A 15841-nucleotide genomic window follows, 5' to 3' on the forward strand; every position below is an offset into this window, starting at 1 on the left:
CACTGAGCCGCTGGGCATCAGGGACTGGGGAGGTGTGGGAACTCAGCTAAACTTTTCTCTCTGCTCTTCTCTGTTTCTCTCTTCTTGTGATTATCCCAGGAAATTTTAACAGTCAGTTGGGGAAGCCAGTTCTAAGTAGGAGTCACTAGTAGGATGAGTTGGAAAAATGATTGAAACTCATGAGCTCATGAAAGTTATACCTCAACTCTGTCACTATGCCAAGTAGCCCCACAGCAGCCCTCTGGGTCTCACCCATGCACACATTCATCGCTAACATGTTCATCCATTGTCCAGTCAGAGTGGCTCTAGGATTCTGTGGGAGGCCACTGATACCTGCCATGGGTTGGTAAATGTCTGGACGGGTCCATGATGCACTGGTGGTGCTGGAAAGCCCAGCTACTTCCCGAGTTGTCCAGGGAGTGCTAGGAAGACAAAGGTCCCCACCCACCAAGTTGTGAGCAGGGGAGCATCAGCAGCAAGTCCATGCGCTGGACATTGTCCACCGGCCCCTCCAGATGCACTCTGTCCTTCTCCGCCCTGCTCTGACGGTGAGGCTAGGTCAGTAGGCAGCCTTGTCCTCTAATTCCACCTGGGTCCAGCCAAGGGGCACACTGGCCAGAGGAGGGAAGAAAGAAGAATGAGGTCAGGGTATCTGTTCCCCCAATGCCCTTCTGCAGAGTTGCTACTGGGGGCTGGCTGTCATCAAAGCCGCTGCTCTTGTCGGGCACCCGGCTTTGTCACCAGGCTCTGATCACTTGCTCCCTTGATGCTCTTGGACCTAGGAGTGGTAGAGAGCATCTATTCATGGCTGCAGGTATGGATTTCCCTGCTTCTGCCCACATCTTCATTAATAGCCCTGTTGTTAAACTCTGCTGAAATTACCCACTTTGAGAAGGTTATTTTTTCCTGCTAGGATCCTGACTGGTGTGTCATGGTTCAGGGGAATCAGATGACAGTGACAAGTCAGGACTCCATCGTGCAACTCAGAAGGGAAGGGGGCACACGAGGCTGTGTGACTGCGGCTGGCTTCCTGTCAGGGAGTCACCACGCTGTCCCCCTGGCCAGCAGAGCCCTCATTTGTTCAGGTGTCCACACCACCCGTAGATCCAAGGAAGGGAGACTGCCCCAGCTCCAGGCAGGAAGCCTGATTGATCCACACTTACCGTGATGGTCCCATTCCTGCCAACAGCTGTTCAAGAGGTGGACAACAACTCAATTCTGAAGTTTGAGGGTGTAAAAAACCAACCCCCAAAATGCAAATGACTTAAACATAGTGGAAGTTTTTTACAGTAGTAGGGATTGAACCCAGGACCTCAGCCATGCTAGTCAAGTGCTCTACCACTGAACTATAACCCCAGCACTGTTTTTTGGTTGGTTGGTTGGTTGGTTGGTTTTGTGTGTGTGTGTATGTGTCATGTGTGCGTTTATTTTGTTTTTTGAGACAGAGTCTCACTAATTTGCCAAGGCTGGCCTCAACCTTGAGATCCTCCTGCCTCAGCCTCCTGAGTTGCTGGATTGCATGTGGGCAGCACTGCACCCTGATGGAAGTTTAATTCTTGCATATGTAAAATGTAAAACAGGTGTTTCTGAGGATTGTCTCCTCCCAACTCTGGGAACAGGGGGTTCCTTCAGTTGGCTCAACCACCTTCCAGAACGGCCTCCTGGGCTGTGTGCACATCTACACCAAGCCGTGAAGGGTCATGGGGAGCTTTATGAATCTAGCTGGGTCGAGGTGCTCATCACTTCTGTGAATCCCTGTGGCTATAGTCCACATCTGCTGCAGGAGAGCCTGGGCCGTGTGGTCTAGTCGTGTGCCAGGAGACCAGCAGGGTCCAGTCTCAGCTCAGGAAAGCCAGCTGTGTCTCTGGGAGTGGCTCCTCCCTGATTAGCAGAGACCTCGAGGAGGATGTAGTCTTTCTCCCTCTGTGGATGTTTCCAGGTCTGGTTGTGGAGCGTGTACCTGCTGCTGCCCATCTGCTGTCAGCTGAAGGGCACAGCCATGCTCAAAGGGAGGTGGAGCTAAGTGTGCCTCAGAAAGCAGAGCCAGGCCAGCCCATGGTGCCAGAGTCACCCATGTACTGCAGAAATGAGTTTCCTGGTGCTTTGGCCATTTCCAGCTTGCTCGTATGTGACTCGTAGCCCAAAGCATCCAAACAGATACAAAACTACATAAAACCAGGTTTGACACAAAAGGGAGACTATAACAAAATGTTTATTTGTGTTAACTTTAGTAGCTAAGAGAATTCTAATATACAGGGTGGGGTTTTTGTTGTTGTTTTTCTGTTGTAACTGTCTGTTTTTGAAGTCTGCTATGTTCTTGTTTCTGAATGGGTGAGTGAAAAGAGGAAACCAGAGATGACCCTGATGAAATCAAATAGTCCAGAATAAGAAAGTCTGACAGGCTCTTGTTGTCAGAAAGAATAGCCACTTAGGATAAGTGTCCAGCATGTGACTCACATGGGTGCTCACACACAGAGACCCATTAGAAAGGAGATTGTCAAGCTGGGTACTCGGGTGCCATCCCAGCTGCTTGGAGGCTGAGGTAGAAGGATCACTCAAGTCTCTAGCCTGGTCAACACAACAAGATCCCATCTCTTTTTTTAAAAAATTGAAATATACTTTGTTGCTATTATTGTAGCAAGTGAACATTAAGGACCAAAGGAACACAATCCAACACCTGGTAGGTAGTAAAGGTTAAAACGCACAGCCAGGTCTCCTTCCCAAGCAGGAATAAAGGAATGACAGCTCAGAATTTAAAGTCCTGGTTGACTTGAATTTATGGACTGCAGTGCAGCTGGCCAAAGAATTTATTCTCTCTTTTCTTTATTCAAAACCTGTGGCCCAGCCTGGGGATGTAGCCTAGTGGTAGATCACTGATTGGCATGCATGAGGACCTGGGTTCTATCTAGCACTGTAAAAAATAAATAAATAAATATATAAATAAATAAATATATATATATATATATACATATATATATATATATATATATATATATATAAAACTGTGTCCAGAGAGTCTTGCAGTTCACCTTATAAAACTGCAGCCAAAGGGACTGAGGGTGGGTCAAACCCTAGAAGAGAGGTGTCACAGGCAGTCACAGGGAGCAGAGGAGCATCTATCAGGCAGGCTGGCTGCTATAATAGTCATGTTATCCAGGTCTATGGAGGTACTAAGTTGATTTCATCTCCAAGGCAAAACTGATCACACTGCTTCCAGACCCCCTGTGGGTAGGGTTGCCAGAGTCAGCAAATAAAAATATAAAAAAAGACACTCAGTTAAGTTTGAGTTTCAGATAAGCAGCAAGTAATTTTTTATCATAAGTATTTTTTTAGTGTAAGTATTGAAGACCTACTTACAATAGAAAATCATTCATTTATGTAAAACTCGAATTCAGCTGAGTGACCTGTATTTTTCTGGCAACCCCATTTGAGAGGATGGATAATCTGGAGCTGGGAGGGTGACTCAGTGACAGAGCACCTTCCGAGCAGGCATTAGGCCTTGGGTTTGATCCTTAGCACTGCAAAAATGAAATGAAAAGAAATGAAGTTTAAAAAGAGGACTTCTGATCATACAGTGCATATTCATCAAATCTGTACTATGTGCACAGAATTGAGGTGGATTAACTTGACCTTTATCTTGAAAGCTCCCAAGGGCATCCCATCATTCACTGCTCTGACCTCACTTCCAGCTGTCAGCCAGGCATTAGAAAATGCCATTAATTCATCTTCCAAAGTGTATCATAAAGCCATCCAGATCTCTTTGTATCCTCTGCAACTTTCTGGCCCAAGTCTTAGCCCTCAGCTTCCTGGACTACTTAAAATTGCTGTGTGACTGTTGCCTGCCATCGACTCTTTTGGGCCATTCTCCACGACACAGCTTAAGTGATCTTGTTAAAATATAATTCAGATCATGTTGCAATCCTGCTTAAAAAGCTTAAAACCATTCAATAGCCTTCCATCTTAGAATAAACCTAAACTCCTAATACGGCCCATAAGCCCTGATAATCTGGCTATTGCCTGCTTGATCCCCTGCCAATTCCCAGTTTGGCTCCAGCCATCGGGGGTTTCCTCCCATCTCTCGTGCAGGTGTGCAAGTGGGTTTCTCCAACAGTGAGTGTGCCCTGCTTCTTCTGTGCCTTGGATTGATTCCCTGTACGCTCTGGGCTCAAGGGCTCTGGATTGGTTATCTAATTTAGATCAATGTGCTATGATTGAAAGGCTACATGAAGAACATTGTATTTTCAAAGAGGACCTCAAAGTCTGGACAGATGTTTAGGAAATTACATGGCTCTCAATTGTTCCTTTTGAGTCCCCAGGAAGTTTTAAATGGGTGGTCTCAGAGGCATCCCCCTGGGGCCTGCAGGGAGGGTGACTGTGGAGAGGCTGAATGTGCAATTCTCATCTGATGGAAGCAGTTTACAGAGCCCAAGATAGAACCTTACACCTGGAATGTTCCTATATTAACATGTGATCAACTACAGAGAAGGGAGAGGCAGTGTTGAATAGAGGGGGGAAATCATGATTTAAGTTAAAAATAAGGATTGGGAATGTAGCTCGATGGTGGAGCATGTGCCCAGCACATGCAAGATCCGGGGTTCCGACCCCAGCACCTCTGGGGGACAGGTACATTGCATGGACTACTAAAATGATTTAATACCTGCGTGGAATCACAGTGACAACCTGCCACTGTCTCTATAAAATAAAAGACATGTCACATTTTAATTTTGTTTAGATTAAACTTAAATTATTAAATTAGCTAGCTAAAGCATTTTCAAGAAATGAAGTCACTGTTAAGCAGTAGTGAACTGTGGCTGTGGCTCAGTGGTACACACTTGCCCAGCGTGCATGAAGCCTGGGTTCCAGTCCCAGCACCACAAAAAAATAAACATAAATAAAATAAGCAAGAATTTTTGTTTGTTTTTAAATAATGCATTTTTATTTTTAGTTGTACGTACTGACGGGGTGCATTTTAATACATGTATACAATGTACAGCGATCAGATCAGGGTAATTGGAATATCCATCACTTCAAACACTTACCATTTCTTTGTGTTGGGAATGTTGAAATACTGACTTTTCTGAAATATACAATTGCTGTTGACCATAGTTACCCTACCGACAAGCATTAGTTGTAAGCTTTACTAGAGCTTCAAGGAACACATCTCTGGACTGAGGAGATTTACAGACTCTGATGCACTTGGTCTGCTCCTTTTCCCTCTTGTAGGATGATACTGAGGTCCCATTTACTGAAGAGGATTATCGAAGAAGAAAGCATCATCCTAATTTTACAGACCACATAAATGCTGAAAAAATGGTGCTTAAATTTGGAAAAAATGTGAGTATGGAGTCATAGAACATTAGGGTAGAAAAAGGGTTTTCTGAGGCAGTGTACCATGGCTTCTTTTTCCTCGTTCATATTTACTCGACCCTGGTCAAGGTAATATTTGTCCTGCTCTGAGTGCTGTCTGCACGGCTGGAAGGGCTCCTGGCTCTCTGCACACCACAACTCTTTAATTCCTTTGTTTAAGTGTCCTTGTACTTAAACCCAAGATCTCTCAGCTCCAGGTTCACCCCAAGATGTACTGTCTTAGGGGTGCTGGCCCAGGCCCTCGACCCGCCCACGGAGCTCCAGCCCTCACCCATCTGGGGTCTGCACATCCCAAGAGTCTCCTGGTCCAGAAGAGCCAAAAAAAACTCAGTTGAAATGGGAAGGAGGGGAGCCACATTGTCTCTGGTCTCAGGATCTATCTCATTTGTTTCTTAAAGCAACTCTGAAAAGTGCGTATTAACTTCATCTTGCACGTAAGGAGATGGTGTCTTCCAGGGGTTATCTTGCTCGCGGTCACATAACTAGGATTGATTTACCAAGCAGTCCCCGGCACTGCTCCGCCTGGTGTGATCTACCCCTTACAACAGTGGTACTGTCCACCGGCACCTCTGTCCCCTTCATAGACACAGGCACCGCAGGAAAGTTGTGGGGCTGGGATTCAAACCGAAATCCATCTGACAAGAGGCCTAGGGATTTGCTTTTATTTTTTTCCATCCCCTGACTCCAAAACTCTATCGTTCAATAGAGTTTGTCTTGGCACATCCACAGTCACTGATTTTTAAGACACACAGATGACTGAGAAGTTCATGTAAACAATAATAATAGCTTATTAGAGCTGGGGTGTGATTCCATGGCAGAGTGCTATCCTTACAGGAACAAGGCCCTGGATTCTATCCCCAGTACTGAATGGATAAAGAAATAAAATCTTATTAGCCTTCTGTTGCAACAAATGTATCATTTTGACATATATCTATTATAAAATTATTTTATTTCTCTAGTCTTTCTTCAGCATAAATGGTGGGCATACCCTGGTAATGAAGAAGCAGTGATAGTTGAGAAGTCACTGGGGCTTAGCTGTACTCATGGGTCTCATGTAACCTTCCAGGACCTCATGTGTGATTTACTAAATTCTGTGAAGTAGGTGCTTCTATCATCGTCAACTTACACAGAACCCCAGGCATCTCCAAAGAGTCCCTTACATTTTTTTCCACTAGAGGAAGACCCAGTTAAGTGATGTGGAATAATAGTTCTAAGGTGACACCTAGTGGTGCTGGAGGATATTACAACAGAAGTTCAAGTGTCCCTGAGTTCTGACTGATGGTAAAAAACCCATTGCCCTTAGCAATACAGTCCACTGTGAGTACAAAATATTAGAATGAGGAATGCAGGCTCATTTTCTGTCCATATTTAACTTATGGCCCTAACCAAGGCATTCAACCTTTGGGGTCATTTTATCTGTTTTTTAGTGTTGGGAATTAAACCCAGGACCTTGCACGTGCCAGATGACGTTCTACCACTGAGCCGCACACCCACCCATAACTTCTGAGTTTAAAATAAATAAAATAAAGGGGCTGGATTAGATGTTATAAATTTCTTCAAGTGCCAAATTCTATAACTTTATTATTTTGTTAAAATTCATGGTTGTTATCATGTCTAATTCATTAGTTGAAAAGACATGATCACACATAAAAACTAATAGTCTAAAGTGAAGAAATATTATCATCTTATTAACATTAATCTTTATCATAAAACATTAAATGTCTTTTAAATAATAAAATCTGTATTTCATGTAAAAATCTATTCTTTTTATCTCCAGCTTTCTTTCTTTCTTTCCTTCTGTTTTTTCCCCCCCATGCTAGGGATCAAACCCGGGCTTTACATATGATAGGCTCTACCAAAAATCTACATCGAAAGCTCAATTTTTTATATCTTTGATAAATGCAATATTTACTATCTCAGTCATTTGCCAACTAAGTTATCAAAAAACAATTAAGAACTGATACCGTAAGTCAAGCCAGGCCTGACGACACACAACTGCGATCCCAGCAGCTCTACAGGCTGAGGCGAGAGGATCACAAATTCAAGGCCAGTCTAAGCAATTTAGCAAGACCCTGTCTCAAAGTACAAAATGAAAAACCAGAGACGTAGCTTAAGTAGTGAAGATCCCCTGGGTTCAGTCTGAAGTACAAAAAAAATAAAATAAAATCGATACCAAGACTGGTATTCCAATAGAATGTTGTAGAATACTGTCTGATGCCAGTAGTTTTCCCACTGTCTGGGATACATAAGACCTAACTCTGAAAAGGTCCCTGTGTCTGTGGATCATGACAGATTAGGATTGCTTTTCTGTTATGTTCCATTTATGTATTGTCTATAATCAACCAGTTATTGGCACACTTTAGGAGTTTTCCCCTTAAGTAAGTCCAGGATAGCTATTGAAGAGCAGAACAGAAATATTTTAAACTTGATTAGACTAAAATGTTCACTATGTGTCTTCCCAATATTGCATTCTTTGATGACATTAGCACAGAAAAGAAAATGAAACTTCTTTCCCATAAATGGTATGTATGACTCTATACCATTCCAAAGTTTCACCAAAATTCAAACAAGCCAACCAGACTTTGGCTTTCTGATACCGGCCGAGGCTGATGCCAGTCTTTCTTTCTTTCTTTCCTTCTCTCTTCCTTCCTTCCTTCCTTCTTCCTTTCTTTCCTGTGTGCTGGAGATGGAACCCAGGGCCTCACCACTGCTGAGCCACGCCCACAGCCCCGGCATGGTACTCGTCCTTGCCCTTTCTTACCTTCTGGTCACAGGAAGTGATGTGCTCGGAGTCATAGTCTGCTTGAGGCCCGCACTCCCTGCCATCCACTCTCAAGCCTTCTATCCCACTTCTCTAAAGGTCTCTGTCTCCCCAGTAGACCCCCTTCAAATTCTTAGTACAAGTGAAATACTGGCATGTGTCTTTTTAAGTACAGTGGGAGGCATCCAATCCCTGACTTCAGCCAGTTCAGTTCCCAGGACCTTTTCCCAAACCATAGCTCAACCAAAGTGATCCATGAAAGATTCAAAACCTCCTAAAACAAGGCTGTTCACAAACAAAGCTGAAACCGATTTCTTCCTGAAACATATCAGAGAAGATGAGTGCAAAGAGAGCATTTTTTTTCCCATTTTTTATAGGTGCATTAGAGTTGTACATAGTAGCAGGATTTGTTGTTAATATTTGTACATGCACACAATGTAACAATATGATTTGGCCAATATCACCCCCCCAGCACATCCCCCTCCCAAAAAGGGCATTTTTTTAACTTGAATTGACCCCCATACCCACATTTAAAATCTTTCTCTATTTTATTTCATTTTCAGCCCCTCTCCTACCCTCCAAATTCTCAGCTACACTCACACCCACCACAAAAATTATTTAATTTCTTCCCAGAGAGCAACTGCGTGCCCATCTAGTTGGGGCTTGAGGAGGATCTGCAAGATTTATTTCTTGCTCATAGGCTTTTAAAATGCTTTGGGAATCTTTTGCTGTCACTTTACTTGGTTCAGTTAGGGGAACCCAGGAAACTGGATCACCTTGCTTAGCTTTTCCACAGGTTGGAATGTGGACCATTTATAGCATGTGTTGATCAGTTTTCCGTTACTATAACAAAATACCTGAGATCATAAACTTATAAAGAAAAAAAACTTGTTTTGACTCACTGTTTCAGAAGTTTCAGTTCATGACCTATTGACCCTGTTGCCTTGGCCTATGGTGGCACAGTACATCATGGTGGGAGTGTGTGTTGGGGGAGGCCACCTCATAGCTGGAGCCAAAAAAAGAGAAAGAATGAGAGAGAGACCACAGTGACCTGAAGACCCCCCCCCAGCTCCCCCCTCCCCCCCCCCCCCGTAAGGTTCTGGCACCTCCAATAGCAGCAGACTGAGGTGCTCACACACATGGGCCTTTGTAGAATGTTCCAGATCCATATGGCACAGTGATATAATTGCTCCCCAAAACCTCATTCCATGGCCCCAATTCTGCCACCCTGTGGCATTTCCTGCTTGGGCTCTATCTTCAGTTCATCGTTCCCTCCTTGAATTTACCCACATCCAACTCTCCAAATGCAAACAGCAGTGGCGGCAGTGGTGAAGTCTAATAAGGACCTCATTCTGCAGTGGGGGGCTCAGGATGTGGCTCCTAGCAGGAAGGAGGCCCTGGGTTCGATTCCCAGCACCACACAAATGAAAAAAAGAAATGAAGCAAAGAAAGACAAAAGCCTGATAATCCCACCGCACCGACCACGCTACTCCAGCCAGGTGATGGGTTACTGGAAGACACCAGTCACCACACAGCTTCCTCTCAGGGAAGATTAAATTCCCAATCCGATTTGGCTAGGTTTTGCATTGCCATGACAAAATACCTGACAAGAACAAGTTAGGGACAAGGAGTTTATTTGGAGCTCACGGTTTTAGAGGTCTTAGTCCACAGACGGCAGGCTCCATTGCTCTGGGCCATGGTGGGAGGCAGCATGTCATGGGGAAAGGACCCTGTGGAGGAGAGCTGTCCGCTCACCGAGGTCAGGAAGCAGGGGGAGGGAAGGGCCACAGGTGGGAGGGATGCACCCTTCCAGGGCACACCCCCGGGGACCACACCCCACCTGTTCACTCTAGGATGATCTGAGGAGGTTACAGCTCTCGTAATCTAATTATTTTACCTCAGCTTGTTCCTGCATTAACCCAGGAGTTTGGGGGAAACCCTGCACATCCAAACCATAACACAATCTAATTAACTCAAGATTTAAAAAATTCTGATCTGAAGTGAGGCAGCCTCTGGCAGTCTGTAAGTCGCATGTTCCCTGGAAGGGCTGGGGACAGGGCTCAGTGGTAGAACACTTGTCTAGCAGCCCTCTAGAGGTTGCTGCTCCTTGTTAACTTGGACCTTTGATCAGCAATACAGAAAAACATTGTGCCAACAACCACACAAGGCTCTCTGAGGGTTTGCTTCGTTGTTATTTATTTATTTGTATCTTGAAAGTGTTTCACTGTGTTGCCCAGGCTGGCCTCAAATGATCCTCCATCCCCAGCCTCCCGAGTATCCCAGAATACAGAAGTACCATTGCACCCAGCTCGGGTTTTTAATTACGCATCATCCAGGTCACGTATGTACTAGAATATGAGTGGGGAGGGCACCAGAGGAAGAAGAGTCAGTGCCCAGACTCTCTCTGCTTTGCACTTCAACCCGCCAGAAAGCCCATTTCCCCTGGGCCACTGTCGGCACCATGAGGAGGGTTATAAAATAGAGAGATGCTGGGTGGGTCGTGACTCAGTGGTAGGCACTTGCCTAGCATGCGCCTAAGCCCTGGGATCAATCCCCAGAGCCTCCACCAAGGCAAAGTCTCACCTGCCTGACCTGCCCCAGGTAGGGTGAGGCGACCCCCGTGCCAGCGAAAACCCCCATTCAGGCCTGGGAACGTGACCTCGTTAAAGCACCTCGCAGAAGGACCCGTTTTCATAGCCTCCTTCCCCCTCAGTGCTGGGATGACTTTCCCAAATAAAAGCTCTGGCTTTCATTGAATTAGGAGCCCCAACTAAAGATTTTTTTTGTACCAAGGAATTAAACCCAGAGGTGCTTTACCACCACCCTCCATCCTAGCCTTTTAATTTTTATTTTATTTTGAGACATGAAGTAGCTGAGGGCCTCATTAAGTTGCTGAGGCTGACCTTGAACTCGTGATCCTTCTGCCTCCACCTCCTGAGCTGCGGGGATCATGGGCGTGCACCACTACCAGCACCCAACTCAGTCTTAACAGTTGTCAGAGTCATTCCTGAATAATGCAGGGGTGTCTTTACCCCTGTAAAGGACATTATTTCTGTCCTAAACAGCACCTAAGAATCCTGAAAGGGTTGATGAGACTTCCCACAGTGCTCATCCTAGCTTCTCAAACGATCTAGTTGAAGAGGATTAATAACATTAGGTTCAGCTTTTTTTCTGTGTTTTATCCAACAGGTCAAAAAATTTGCAACTTATGTAATTGCTGCAGGACTTCAGTATGGACTGGAAGAAGGCATCTTACACACTTTCTTTAAGGTATGACTTTTCAATGACTGTGGATTTTTAAAAAATGTTTTATAGGTCTGGGGTTGGAGCTCAGAGGTAGAGAGTTTGTGTAACCTGTGAAGCCCTGGGTTCTGTCCCCCACACCACAAACAAGTAACAAATAAAAAGTGTTCCGCAATAAGGATATGCAGTTTGAAGGTGTCTTCAACTGCTTCGGGACATGTCTAGTTCAGTGTAATAACGGAAAACTTGAGCATCTACCATGACCACCTGTGATTATTTCCCTTTGCTAACAACTCGTATTCACCACACTAAGAATAGTAAAGGAAAAGACGGATTTCCTTTCATTTGTGAAATATTTACTGAGTACCTACCATGCACCCACTGTTACAGGTGCACGGGACGCAATAAAATAATAAAGCCTCTGTCCCTGGGGTGCTTGCCTTCTAGTAGCATGAAGAGAGAAAGACAGTTAACAAAGAAGCCAGCAAATATAGAATATTTCAGATGTTGAAACATGCTACAAAAACCAACAGCACAAGGTCAGCTTGCCGGGGGTGGGGTCAGGGACAGGGATGTGGCTTACATGTGAGGCTCAGGGAGGTCTTTCTAAAGTAACTAAGTTGCTAAAGTTTCTAAAGTAACTAAGTTGCTTTCTGGGGAAAGAACATTCCAAGTAGTTGGACTGAAATGCAAAGACCCAGGTGGAAATGTGCTGGCGGGAAGGCCCGGGAGGCCCAGGAGACCCAGGGAGTCAGATGGAACCCAAGTCCTAGCCACTGTGAGAGCTTCGCTTTTTTTTTTTTTTTTTTCCTGAGTTGAGAAACCATTAGACTGTTTTGAGCACAAAAGTAACAATAAACGTTTTGTAACAAACTTTTGTAACAACAAAAGTTTTAAAATAATGCGTCCATTCTGCCCCTACCTGAGGACGTGCCAGAGAGGGGCAGGGCAGAAGCGAGAGGGAGGGAGGCGAGCCAGGAGCGGGGTGTCCGAGTGCCCCTGGTGGAGACGGGAACTGTTCAGGTGTGGGTGTATCCTGAAGGCGGAGGCGGTGGGATGGTTCAAATCTCCAATGCAAAGGTGACAGAGAAAAGTAGAGGACCCCTGAAAGGATGTAGGTCTCAGCAAGTGGACCTCTGGGGGTCGCAGGCTATGAGGCGGGCGGGCCTGCGGGAGTGGGGCAGGGCGCATGCACGGGGAAGGCAGGAGGCCAGCCTGGATCTGTGGAGGTGATGACTGCTGTCAGGCGTAGTGCGGCCAGGCTGTTGGACGTGAGAGCTGGCGATCAGAGATCAGGATCAGAGACGCCACCTCCCAGGCCGCCCTCGGGTGCAAGGCTTTCAGATCTGTGGGGCCAGAGAGGCGGACGTGGAGAGAGATGCGATGGGACACTGATATGTAGGGGTTACAGGGAGAGGAGAGGGCATGCGGGAAGGAGCCGCAAGGCGGCGCCCAGCGGGTAGGAGAAGAAACGGGAGCATGGAGAGAGCAGAGCAAAACAGTCATCTCAGAAGAGTGAGGGCCGGGCCGCTCTGTGGTGGAGCGCCTGAGGCCCTGGGTTCAAATCCCACCACTGCCAAATAAATAAATAGAAAGAAAGAACCAGTTATGTCAAAGAGCACCCGTAATCCAGTCAGGTGAGGCCCGAGAGTTGACCACTGGGTCTTTGCGAGGCCGACAGCCTCATGGGAGTGGGTTCTAGAGGGAACCGGTGGAGAGGAGCTGAAGAGGAATTTTGCTGAAAAAGAGGGATAGAGGAACAGGGGAGAGGTGAAGGGAAAGGACCAGCTGAGTTCGTTCTTTAATAAATATGGCAGCTGAAGAGGGTAAGCCCAAGAAAACTCCTGCGTGTCCCATCGGCCACCCCTCCGCCGCCTGACGCACAGTTTGGCACTCGGGGCCTCCGCCCACCCTTTCCTCCCCTCCCTCTACGCTCCTCCCCTGGGTCCCCCTTCTTTTCCCAGGTCGGGCCTCAAGGACCCTCAGACCTCGTTCTCCAGCCAGACCCCCGGCTCCAGCTCTACAGGTCCAGCGGCCTGCCCCGTCCCTTAACCCCAGTATCTTCCACACATCCTGCAGTCACCCCCAATCTGCTCCTCTGCCAGGGCCCCATCTCAGAAACCGGGGCCACTCTCCACCTAAGCACAATCAGAACCCAGCTCCTTCCTCCTCACCCATCGTGAACTTCCCAAGTCCTGGTCAAATCCAACCTCCCTTCATCGCCCTCGCGCTTCCCAGCTTTTTTTGTTTTTAGCTTCCCTGCGTGAGAGGACACGTGGTAATTTTCTTTCTGGGTCTGACTTATTTCACTTAATATAATGTCCTGAAGTTACACTTTATTCCTCCTGAGAGGAGTGGATCCAACATAAATCCCATGAGGACTGGTTTATGAAGCCTCTGCTGGAGGGGACTCAGCAGCTGGTCAGCTCTTCTGGGTTGCTCTGACTGTGGACCTGCTTGTGACCTACAAGAGTCAAACCCATAGAACTGGGGAAAATGCTTTCTTTGTTCTCCTTTTCAGATAGCTTGGTTGGGTGAGGTTCCTGCATTACCTGTTTTTGGAGATGGAACAAATATAATTCCAGCAATTCATGTTCTCGACCTGGCAGGGTAAGCATTCTCTCAGAAAGGGGACTCTCCTAGATGGTTCGTGTGTGGACCTGTTGACTAACCTGTCCTGAGAACCCACAGGGCTCAGCCCCTCACCAGTGTTGCCGATTGTATTCTTCACCCCCCCGCCCGCCCACACACCCGCAGGAGCTACAGTTATCATCTCTGTTTGCATCTGCTGAGAATCGTGTCTCCCTAAGAGGGCCACACTTCTAGGTTTTTGTTTTGTGTTGTCTTCTTTTGTTGTGGTGCTGGGGATGGAACCCAGGCCTCAGACACACTAACAGGTGCTCCACCACCAAGCCACACACTCAGCCTGCAAACTGCACACGTCTGACGACAAGTTCAAGTTCATCTCTTGGAAACCTTGTCAGCAGAGTAAGCCTTCTGAAAAAGAAAGAACTCCTTATGTACACTACGGAAATACAGTTTTTCTTTTCCTTTGTCCCAGATGAGATTGGTACGTCAGGCCTACCAACTTAAATTCCAGAAATCAGATGACAAATTCGAACTGAGGATTTTTCTCTTTTATTTTTTGCAATTGTAGGTAAAGTGCCCATGTAAAATAAAAACTCTGCTTTTAAGGAAATAAGAAAGTAGTTTATTCTGAGGCAAACATGAGTGACTATAGTCCAGGAACGCTAACCCAAGTTACCTGTAAGTCAATACATCAGCAAATACATTGGTTGACCCATCAGGCGAGTGCAATGCGTAAAGCAGGAAGATCTTGCCCGTAGCTAACAGGCTTAACGGGCAGCACGCAGCTCTAGGGCAGAAGGAGGGTAGAGGTCACTAGGCTTAGCAATACATTCCAAGAGGTTTACCTAATAGTCACGGGAATGTTAGGTCACACACAGAGGTTAAAAAGTGAATGGTTGCTTTTCTGAAGGGCCCAAGAGAGCCCAAGATAATTTCAACTCTGGACCAGTGACAATCATCTCTCCACAGCCACAGGGTTCTACTCAGCAGAGGTTGAACAGTCTCAGGATTTCCAATACAGACATGGCTTCTTCAGAGAACTTGGCTGACCCATTTTGCACATTCACAGAGACCTCAACCTGCACCCAGTCGGGTCCTGAGACTTCTACTTGGAAGACCTGACTTCCAGGGTCCAGGGGCCACTCCAGCACCCCAGGTGCATCCCTGGGAGGGAGCCGTTTCTACCCTTCACAGAGGGCCTGGTTTCCTCCGCCCTCCCCTCATCCACTGGCCACAAGTGATTAATTGTGGTCCCAGAAATCTTTACCAGGAAGCAAATGAAGCTTAGACGTCACGGCCATTCCCCTGTGTGTGCCCCTACCAAGGCCCCACACCTAATTTTTATTATTGTTCTTAAAGAATCCCTTAAATTAAGAGTTTCAACTCCACTAAACCTAGATCTGCTCCAACCTACGTTGTTAACTCTGGGAACAAAGGAGCCAAACATGCCCTGGGCTTCTGCAGAGATTATACATTATGTCACCGGGTTTTAAAGATATAGCTGAAAGACTCTTTTGTATTCTTAGGACAAAATACTTAGCATTAATCTTTAACATCTTCCTCCCAATAAATTCAAGAGTGAAAATTCACTCATTACAGAACTGGGGCCCTCTTAAGTAACACTGCTTTCTTCTTCCAAATTTCTTTGAAGATTGTCAAATATTTAATAGAAGCTAAGAAGCTAAAAGAAAAAAATACTCTGAGAAATTGGATATAAAACAAATGTGAAATGAACCTTCATTAGTGTATTTAGATGTGTGCATTTTTCTTTCATTTTTACTTAAGAGGAAGCTAACTTGGGGTCAGGTGGATGGAGCCTTGTGATAGACTTCCATTAACTGTAGTGCTCTCTGGAATTCTTCAATCTGTCCAACCCCTGCT

General features: G+C 46.0%; 1 protein-coding gene across 2 annotated transcripts in view; it reads left to right on the forward strand.

Moving 5' to 3' along the window:
• Ak7 (adenylate kinase 7) overlaps positions 1–15841 on the forward strand; it is a 61078-nt gene that overhangs the window by 13464 nt on the left and 31773 nt on the right. For both annotated transcript variants that reach the window (XM_047542174.1, XM_047542175.1), the window contains exons 5-7: positions 5224–5334; positions 11318–11398; positions 13893–13981. In XM_047542174.1, coding sequence (XP_047398130.1) covers positions 5224–5334; positions 11318–11398; positions 13893–13981 — 281 coding nt within the window. The remainder of the gene's footprint in view (positions 1–5223; positions 5335–11317; positions 11399–13892; positions 13982–15841) is intronic.

Source organism: Sciurus carolinensis, chromosome 2 (assembly GCF_902686445.1).
Source record: "Sciurus carolinensis chromosome 2, mSciCar1.2, whole genome shotgun sequence".
NCBI lineage: Eukaryota > Metazoa > Chordata > Mammalia > Rodentia > Sciuridae > Sciurus > Sciurus carolinensis.